Raw genomic sequence first — 10728 nt, forward strand, 5'->3', positions numbered from 1 at the left:
AGGTCTCCGCTTCCTGCCCGCTCCCTCGCTCCCCGCCTGAGCCAATGAGGGAGCCCCACGACGGTGCTCCGCCGCCTCACGCCCCGGCCGGGCGGGAGCTGGGGCGGCGCCGCCCGCGCTGGGCGGTTCGCGGCCGGTCAGCGCGTTCAACCGGTGACCTGCTGAAGATGCCCATGAGGGCCGTTGCGTGAAGGCATGCTTGCTTGCAGACACCGCTCGCGTTCTCGGTAAGGGGGTGGTGACTTCCAGGAGAGTCGAGCGAACTGCTTTTGACAGTTTTGAGGGTGCAAGGACCTAAATGAACATACGGTTTATCTCCCTAGCGCCTTTTTCTTAATTAGTAGATCCCTTATATTTTGTTGAGCTCTGTGACAGTAGACTGACTGGGATGGCTGATCTTCCTGTGAAATGCACCAGGTGTAGAATACGTAATACCACATCAAAAGCACGTTGCCCACGTGACACAATATGCCGCTGCAAACTTGTGCCAGGGGAACCTCTTTTACTTTTTTTTTTTTTTAAAGGAAATTTTGTTACAGAAAACTTCCGTCAAGTTAAGTGTGTATGGTGTGGAGGGCTGTAGTTTCACGAGCAGTTGAACAGCTGCTGCTGCCACCAAAAAGTGGAGGTCTTTGCTGCTGCTTCTAGCCACATGGTCCTTTACCAGAGCTGCACAGGCGAATGGGGCTCACAGGATACTGAGCTGTTTTAACTCAACTAATGAGTTTGTTTAGTTTGGTTTTGGCCAAGTTAGCGAGCTAAAGCAGCTTGTGGAGCTTTGGAGCACCCCAAGGTACGTGGCAGGAGTGGATGGCTAGCAGCAGGGTTTGAAAGGGGAGATGAACACAAATGAAGAGTGGGAACTGCCGTCGCCTTTTGGATTGGTTTAATATCTCAGGAAAATAAACCCCATATTTATGCTAGACTGAGGATTGCAAACAGCATAAAAACGTATTTTTGAGTGTTCCGGTGAGCTTGACATGTATGAGGTAGCATACTAATGCCTAATTTGGATGAAATTTATAGAGCTGTGCCAGTGCCTTCTGTGATGCACAGATCTGGTATTAATGAGAGGTGTTATACCTTAGTTGCTTTTCTTGAACTTCTGAGAAGTTCTGCACACCCCAGGCTTAAGACCCGTTACTCCACCAGACAGACAGTGATTCAGAAATGAAGTCAAGTGCTTGATAAGGGTTACTACCGAAGAAGATGTTGCTTTTTGCGAAGGAATGGAAATTCATCGCGAGGCTAAAATTGGGACGTTTTGGTGGTGTTTTTCTTAACTACTGTCTCCAAAAGTGTTTTTTCTGCTGGTAAACTTCTTTTTTCTTTGAGGTTACTGAGCTTAGTTTTAATGAAATAATATTTCAATGGACTAATTTTCAAACTGGAATAAATGAAATTAGAAGTTCATAATTCATAAATTTTTTTTTTACATGAGGAATTAAGGTTCATAGCTGATTGCCAACCTGCTTCTGGTATTCCTCTTTGTAAGGGTAAGTTTGGTAAATTGATAAGCTTTGTGAATACATATGAAAACATCTGCTGTTTCTCTGTTATTTTCCAGTTTCTTTTTTGATGTGGTTTAGTGTGGCAATGTCAGATATTCCTCCAAATGTGGATTTGTAGTAAAGTCTTCCAAAACGATACGATTTTCCATAATGTAGAAGAAAATAAGCATTTTCTTTCTGCTGCTACTTAAATACATTCTAGGGAGAAATCTTGTAAGTTGTGTGAACTACAAACATAAACTCTGTTTTATCAGAATGGTTGGAGTGTCTTATATGAGACTGAGCACTAGAGGCTTTTTTTTATGGGAAGTTGAGAAATAATATTGAAAATGGTTGCTAGCAGACAGTTATGCTGCCGGTGTTCCAATCAGCTGTATATATTTGGGGATGGCTAACACATTTTACTAAAATGAAATGTAGTGCAGTTCAGGTACGGGTAGATACAGATTTTTGTTAACAGGAAAAAGTCTGTAGACTATTTGTATAACTTAGACTACTGTGGTGGCAAGGCCTGTCATTCAAAACTGGGGCTCCATAATTTCTGGAAAGCAGGTTTTATTTTGTAATGTTGATTATATTTTAGCCAAAAGTATTTAAAAGAAAGTACAGAAAATGGATGTGGGAAATATGTAATAAGAATAATAATTTAGGTAATGTATGAAAGAGAAATAATGAGAAAGGATAATCTTGTGTTTTGTTTTGTCTTAGAAAAAATGTAGAAGACTTCACCGGACCTAGAGAAAGAAGTGATCTGGGATTCGTCACATTTGACATTACTGCAGATATCCTTAATGGAAAAAATGGTTTGCGAACATTTTGAAATAAGAACATCTTGACATCTATTTTTGTTACCATATAATCTTCAGATATTCAGGACTTGAGGAAAACTAGCAATTTGTCTTAAAATATAAATTCAAAGCAGTGAAAAGTAGTATTTTACATAACTAGGACAATAAAATAGAACATGGAATAGCTGTTCTGTCTCTAGTAGATGACACAGGGCAAGTTGTTTTCTCTCTTTTTTTAATGCCTGTTTTTAAAATCAGGCTCTATAGTGAAGTGCACTGTAATAATGGGAAATGCAGTTTAACATCTGGACAGTATTACTGTTAAGTGAAGTTTGTATTGGTGGTTTGAGGTGTGAATTAATTATAGAGTTTATATAACATACTATTTTGACTGTCGTACTGAATCTAGAAACTCCGATGCACCTTTTGAACTCATTTTGTTGTGAGGGTTTCAAAGTTCTGGCCGCGTAATAGTTGCATACAAGTACCTGTCTTCCTTTAAGAATAAAAAGACATTGTAATCCTTTGCTTGCTTAGATGTGAAACTATCAAATCTTTAACATTGAATAGTATGAAATTCATTGGGAAGCATATGAGGTACCACAAAACTTATCACGTTACTTTTTGGCCTCTTTCTCATTGCTGTTACCTTTTTGCAATTTTTCTTTAGAATTTCTCTGCTTCCCTGTTAGGCTGTTCTTTATTGGGGAAAGAGGGTTGTGTGGGGGTGGTTTTGTTTGTTTTTGTTTTGGGTAGGTTTTTTGACAGTAGAAGGGAATCATTCTTAGGATTTTGGGTCTTGATATAAAAAAAATTCTGTGTTTTTCTGCAGAAGTCAGTACCAAATCTGAGACAACATGCTTTACCTCAGGTGATTACACTAAGGCTTGCTTTGCAGCTGGGCTGAGATTCCTGGGATTTTTCCGTCTGCTGTTTTTTGTCACTGTGTTAGGCAAGACATTGATTACCTCTGTGTTTCGCTGTCCCTGTTTTGGAGAATACTACATTGTGTAAGCAAATCAAACAAAATACAAATCTTGAATGTATGTGAACGCTGGATTAACAGGTTAATCAGATTTTTGCAGCTGTGTGTTGCACATGAATAAGAGGGATTTTTTTTTTTATCAGCTGGAAGCAGGAGAGGTGAACTCTTAAGTCTTGAGTTTTACCTCTGAAATGCTTATACATATTAAAACCAGAGACTAAAATTCTAAGGTAGATGAATTGTATGCAGTGTATATAGGGGGAGGCAGAGCAAGGCAGGACAGGACCTTTAAAAGAAATGTTCTTATACAAGGATTAGTCTGCAGTATGTGGACATAAAAATTCCATGTTTTAATAACTTTTAATAGTAGCGGTAGTTTTAAAATTTTTTTGTAAAAACTCTGAGTTAATCTTTCACGCCTGGCATAAATAAACCTTGCAGCGTGTAGAGTTGTAAAATACAACTTTCTGGTGGGTTTTTTTGGACAAAATTTGTAAAGAGATTCTAGTACATGGGCTCTCTTAGCTAACGGAAACAAGGTGTTAGTCCTAGGAAGAATTAAATAAAATGACAGTTAGAAAAAGAAACTAGGGAAGGGAAAGGGGAGGAGGCAGTTTTCACAAACTCTCTTTAGCTTACTTAATTCATGGCTAACTTTAACAAGTGTTAAGAAATCCTACAAAGGAGATCTTCAGAATCTTGTTTGTTGTTTTGAGTTAGATGGCAAAAAATGTTCAAGTACAATAGCTCCAGCTATTCTTGCAGCAACAGCAGTTAATCATGTAATTCTCTCCTTACTTGCTGTTTGAATTAGCAGCTTAAAAACATGATTCAGTCTTGGGATGAGTGGAACAAGATAGAACAGATTTTGAGGCTGGTTGGGGAATCTGTGTAATTTATTCTTTGAGATAGTGGCAAATAGAATAAAAAAGAGGACTGGGAAATAAAATGTTACAGCTAATCTTCATTGTGAGTTAAAAGGTCTTTTCCTTAGCAGTCACACACGGTGCATTGTATTGCTAAATAAACAGACAAGTATTTGGAATATCAGCTTTATTATACTGACAGTCTCAAATGGCAGTCATCAGTTCTTCACTGTTGATCAAAACTCTGAGCAGAGTTTTGCTCCAGTCTAATATTGTAGTAAGTAGGTAATTAAATTTGCTAATTCTTGGTGTGTCCCTTCCAATACGAAATACTTCCCATCTACTAACTTCTCTAATGTGGGTAATAGAGGCTCTTTGAACTCTCTACACTCCGCCAATTTTGTATTTATATATTGTTTAATGCTGTTGTATCTCGATCCACAGTTGGATACCAGGGTTCTTTGATAGTATAAATAATCGTTTTGAAGATATTTACTGAAGAATTCTGTCTTGCCTTTTATGTTTAAGGTTTTATAATAGGTTGTCTAGCAGCAGATTATGCTTACTAGCTTGCAGTGTCAAATATAGAACTCTTAAATCATTGGAGGAAATAGCTGTTAGATTTCATAAATAGTAAAAAACCAAACCAAAAACCTGTTGCTTCAATATGATTAAAATATATGTTAGAACTCCTGGAAGTGCTCTGATTTATAAATAAGATGAGGTATGTTGAAAGGTAAGAACTCACTGTAATTATTGTAGTCTATTTAGATCTTGTAAAAATAAAACAAGGTTATGTAAGTACAATATGGTATTTTTCTTAACTCGCATACATCTGCAGAGTATATTTGACTGGAATGTTAAACAATTGTTTCTATATTTGTCTGCAGAATATGCAACGAAAAACAATGTAAGTATCAAAAAGAAAGTTGAAGCAATTACCCATTTTGTACTGCGGCTATTTTTAACATTCTGAAGTTCTGCTGGGAAGAGTTAAGGCACCAGCATTTCCTACTAGCTGGGACTCTTGTTACTGGCCTTCATGATTGTTATTTTCTTGACAGTTTAACTGCAGGGTGGGAAGTTCACCCTCATGAAACCTAACTTGATATGTGCCTAGCAGAGTGGGAGAAAAGTAACACATGCCTTGTTGTTCCCTTACAACAGTGGACTGTAAATGATGTTTTTAGCTTATTTGCTCTGTCTGTTTTATTTTTCCCTAACGTTCTGCAGTTCACTGCTGTTAGAAACAAGATATAGTGGCCTTTGGTCTGGCCAGGTGTGGTAGCTCTTTTGTTCATAGATCACAGAAGTGTTTGCCCGTACCAGTTACTGTAACCCCATAATACATTTATGTTACCTTGTCATACTTCTCAAATTATTGGCCTTGCTGCATCCTTTAAATTGGTTGCTTCTGATTTCTCACTTTGGATAGCTGAAGGCTTTTTTCACTGATCTGATAGGAGCTGTGTGGAACAGCCCATGGAAAATTTATTTTAATGAAACGCCACGCTGCCATGGTACCACTGAATTCTAGTTTAAGCTACAGTGGTCACATTGCAAGGATGTAGTGAAGGCTTGGGGTTTTTTCTTAACCTGCTGCACAAAACTATCTCCCTACTTTTCTTTCTTTTTTTTTTTTTTAAATACCTTAGTTATTTTATACATGCTGGTGGATATTGTGTTTGTACTAAAATAGTTTTTAGTGTTCTTTATTAGGGTCTGGGACTTTACTGTCTTGTTTCATCTTTTAGATTTTTTTTTTCACATACATCACTAGTTCTCACAAATGCTGGGAAATATCTTTTCTAAATTGTTCTATAAGGTACTAAACAAGACTGTTTAGCACCTAACTACTTAAAAGAACAGTATAAAGTTTCAAATATTTAAGAATTTGGGATCCGTCTTTTGAATTGTTCATACAATTCTTGGGGTTTCCCTTGCAATTCAAGTAGAGATTTTTTTTCCATTAAAGTTGGAAAAATGTTAAATACCTAGGCAGTGTCATGATAGTTCAATTTAAGTCCTTTATTTGAAACAAAGTCTAAATACTGCTTTAAAAATGACTTGCCTTTGCAATTCAAAAGGAAAACCCATCATACTTTGTAAAAGTCTTTGAAAGCTTATGACTTTTTTAAATGGCTTTCTCATGTTTTATTGAGCTGTTCTTTGTTGTTTCCATTTAGTCTGTGCCACACTTCAGCGTGTAGTAGTAGTAGTAGTTTCCCCCCTGTAAAGCATTATTTTGTTAAATTAGTTACGGATTGCAAGCATGTACTTCAACTTTAGGGGTTTTAGATGAATAATGCTATGAAATTCCAGTGAGAGAGTATGATCTTGTAAGGTACCTTGCTGACTTAATTACAATTGTATTTTTAGGCTCTAAACCAGGTGGTCCTTTGGGACAAGATCATGTTGAGAGGAGATAACCCAAGGCTGTTCTTAAAAGACATGAAGTCAAAGTACTTTTTCTTTGATGATGGAAATGGTCTCAAGTAAGTAAATCCTATTATTATTATTGTTGTTGTTGTTTTGTTGTTGTTGTTGTTGTTATTATTATTATTATTATTATTTCAATTAATTAAATTTACTTGCATGCTTTGCATTTTATATGTGTTTTTATTGCTGTGGTAAGGTACCTATATTCTATCTGATATTCTCTCAGTCTATTGCATCTTTGTAGTTTGATTGTTAGAAGATGACCTTGGGATACAAGATATCCTGTTTCTTCTGTAGACTAGAAGATACACTGCTAATACGAGCAATAGGCTTCTGAGTTTCTGCTTCCAATATTCTTGTCTGCGTAGAATTGGTTCTGTGATGCACTGAACTCCAAAGGAGTTAGGTAACAGTAAAAAAAAAAAAAAAAGCCTTACCTGGAAAGTCACAGAATCATAGAATAGTTTGGGTTGGAAGGGACCTCTAAAGGTTATCTAGTCCAACCCCCCTGCCGTGGGCAGGGACATCTTCAACTAGATCAGGTTGCTCAGAGCCCCGTCCAACCTGACCTGGAATGTTTCCAGGGATGGGGCATCAACCATTTAAATGTAAATATATACATTATATATAATATAATACAATAAAATATGTAATACTTCATGAAGTAACTACATAAATTAAAAAGCCCCTTGTTTCTGAGGCAGGAAAATAACTTGTATCCTAATTTAATTAATATTATCAATTAATTAAATTGGTTAACTTGAGTATTTGTGCTGATAGTCTTTGTTGCTTTTGCAGGGGAAACAGGAATGTCACTTTGACTCTCTCCTGGAATGTTGTACCAAATGCTGGCATTCTACCTCTTGTAACAGGATCAGGACATGTGTCTGTACCTTTCCCAGATACCTATGAAACAACAAAAAGTTATTAAATTATAATACTGAATCCTAAGCAAGATATTTTTATTTTTGTATATTGTGAATAAATTTTATTGCGGTTTCTTCTCACATCCCATGCAACCCTTCAGTGAAAGGTACTTAATTTCCTCAGGTCTAACAGCATAGGAAGGGAAATGAAAGTTCCAGGTTTTTTTTACATAAAACATTGAAGCTGAAACTTAAGGGAAAGGTAAATTGCAGAGTAATGGTTTTGGGGGGAAAACTGAGGAATTTTTTTTTTTTTTTCCCTTTCTCCTGGCCATCTGGGTATAGATCTCCTTTTCTTTTAAATAAACATTTTTAAACCAGAAGATAGTCTTACTGTGGTTTTTTTTGAGGTACTGTGATAGTTATTTAACCTGTGTAGAACCTAAATACACCTTCTGGAGTCAGTTTCTTTGAGTGCCTGAAGGAAATGGCTATTCTGTTTTACAGCATTTTGCTAAATGCGTGCTTACCTTACAGTAAGGTAAGCTTGGTCCTTTCTAGGACTGCCAACAGCTACTTTGAGAACTGATAGTTCATTATCTGTCAGTCAGCCTGCAGATCTTGTTTTCAGTGCCGTTGATGTAGCCCACGTGCAATTCTGTATTGTAAAACATTTTAATAACTACTTATAATGCAGCTAACTGGAGGAATAAAAAGAAATCTTTTCAGTGTATTAAGCGTAAGTCGGTAAGAAAAGTAAAAGCTTTAGGTAAAGAAAGACTGTCTACAAAGCAACCACTTGATTTTTACTGGGATCTGCTCAGCAGGAAGAATGAACACACTTGTTCCAGAGGGGGGTTGAGACAGCTAATATTAGAGGGGCCCTTCCGTAGCAAGGAATGGGACATGTTCTCCAGAAGAGTCTGGGACAACATTTAATAAATAGACGATTTCCCATGGGAACCTGGAGGAATTTAGACAGATTTACCACCTTGAATATGGATATGAGTCTACCTGCAAGTCTTCCTGCTTTGCATCAACCAGGAAAGGTAGGAAGCAGTGTGTAGCGGCTTCAGTCAGCACCTCTGCTGAAGAAGTGGCCTCTCTGTGGCTGCGCATCCTGCTCTTTGTGTCCTCCTTCACTCAGCTACAGCCGCAAATGCTTGTCATAGTTGGGAGGACAGAAGGAAGAAACAGAGTATCAGGATTGCCTCCTGGCAATAACGATGGTTTATGCTGATCAACGAATGTTTCTTGCTCATCATATATCCAGAAGGAGGAGCCCTTCCTGACGTAGTTCTTAATGTAGATGTATATATTCAAACAAAAGTATAGTAGAAGTTAATTTATTGCCGGACATGGAATGTTCTGAATGTTCTGGGGACTTCCAAAAAGAGCAAACATAGTCTGAAATTAAAACTGAGTTTTTTAGTATTGTAAATCAGAAAAAGTAATAGGAAAAAAATGATGAGAATTGCAGTGTGACAAACCTTTCAAAAGAAGAGATGCAAAAGATTGGAGCAGAGTCTCCCCTTCGTTGTGAGTTCACCTAAGAGCTGATGGATTTTGAGGAAGCCAACTTGCCAGAGTCTCCCCTTCGTTGTGAGTTCACCTAAGAGCTGATGGATTTTGAGGCTTGCTTTTAAAAAGGGATCTTTAATATTTGTGAATTATCAATTATCAAAGGAAGCCAACTTGCTTTTAAAAAGGGATCTTTAATATTTGTGAATTATCCCTAAGTAATTTAGTACATTTTCCGTGTTGGTATATCAATCAAAGACGTGTTGAAAAAATTTCCAAAAAGTGCTTTGTCTTTGTACAAACAAAATTTTGTTTCAGTATGAAAACTAAAAAAATATTTTCACGGGAATATTTCAGGACAATTTTTCATTTGTATCGAGCATATTTACATGAATTTCAGTTCTCTGAACTTGTGCTGTTTTCCACAGATTAGCATAATCAGCACACTGAAATACATCCTATTTTTTCTGCGCTTTGATATCAAAGGTCTATATTGCTCTAAACTGTTATAGAGAATTTAATACTGTCATACAAAAGGAAAATTAAATATTTTTTTAAGGATAATTGGGCAAAGTTGTGGAGTTGTTTTGTTAATTGCCAAGTAAGTGGTTAGTTTATTCATAAATTATATTCCTGAAATGCTTACTGAAACTTATTTCTTGTGGCTTGCCATTCAACCACTTCCCTGTATTCCTTTGGCAGTACTCTTCCAATGAATATAAAGGCTGTCTATGACAGAGATGCTTTAACTACAAAGACAAGGATCCGCTGTCAAAAAACGTCAGAGATAAATCTACCTTCTTTCCTCCAAAATGGTACATTCCTCCCAGCAGATAATAGCAGAATTTTAAGACACTAAAACTGTAGCTTCAAACATCATGCTTGAAGATTTTCTAGCCATTCCCAGTGAAGAGAAATTATGTTTGAGGTAAGCATTTCAGAGGGATGAAGAAGAAACCATCACTGAGTTTCTGTTCTTAGGGAGAAGAAATTGGTTTTATCCTGAGGGAAAGGCGGGCATAGATGAGCACTTAAATGAAACTGTAATAGCTTGCTCTTCCCTTCTCAGCCACCGAGCGGAACAGGATGCTCTCTGTTCTCGGTTCAGGGAGCAAGGAGGCAAATGCCTCAGTTGGTCTCTTTAAAGCTTTTCAAAAAGTAAAATGACTCCTGTATTTTGTTGTGACAATTCTCAAACCATTTGTAAAAAGAACGCTCTTTCATGGAAGCAAATGGCATTTACTTCCTCTTGTCTCTTCCGATACATCTTATAAAAAGAAGTGTGTATGCTGGCACCTGATTGTTCTCTTAGGTGTGTTACTGACTAAATAATGATGTTTTATGTAGTGATGTGTACAAAAGATGTATTCCCTTGCAACTGATTTACTTAATGGGAAAAGGCTTGAAACCCTTTTGTAGGAAATTTGAACTGAAAACACTTCTGATGCATTTCAGATAGCAATTTATTGAGGTTCTGGAGACAGGAGTTCTTGTCTAAGGACTGAAAAAAGCAAATTCTTGAAGTAGCCTGGGTTTCCATTTACTGTCGAGAGCATGCAGCATGACACAGAAAGCCCTGTGCAGGAAGTGAAAATAACTTGCAAAAATCTGTATTTACAGCTCTGCTCACCTGTGCATACAAGTCTTATTTATGGAGTGGCACTATAGATATAGATAGAAAGACATTGAGAAAATAAATGACTTCTAACTATTGGTTGTTTATTCTTAAGACGACCGGCCTGGCTGAACGGG

The 10728-nt window shown here is 37.1% G+C and overlaps 1 protein-coding gene across 1 annotated transcript; it reads left to right on the forward strand.

Annotated features, from left to right (window-relative positions):
* The first annotated feature begins 148 nt into the window (after nt 1-148).
* SPCS3 (signal peptidase complex subunit 3) lies at nt 149-7838 on the forward strand. The gene is made up of 5 exons (XM_009272350.2): nt 149-227; nt 2220-2293; nt 4984-5060; nt 6530-6645; nt 7388-7838. Exons 1-5 carry the CDS (start codon nt 196-198, stop codon nt 7518-7520), a joined length of 432 nt encoding a protein of 143 aa, XP_009270625.1. The 5' UTR covers nt 149-195; the 3' UTR covers nt 7521-7838.
* The last annotated feature ends 2890 nt before the right edge of the window (nt 7839-10728 follow it).

Source organism: Aptenodytes forsteri, unplaced genomic scaffold, assembly GCF_000699145.1.
Source record: "Aptenodytes forsteri isolate BGI_AS27 unplaced genomic scaffold, ASM69914v1 Scaffold13, whole genome shotgun sequence".
Lineage (NCBI taxonomy): Eukaryota > Metazoa > Chordata > Aves > Sphenisciformes > Spheniscidae > Aptenodytes > Aptenodytes forsteri.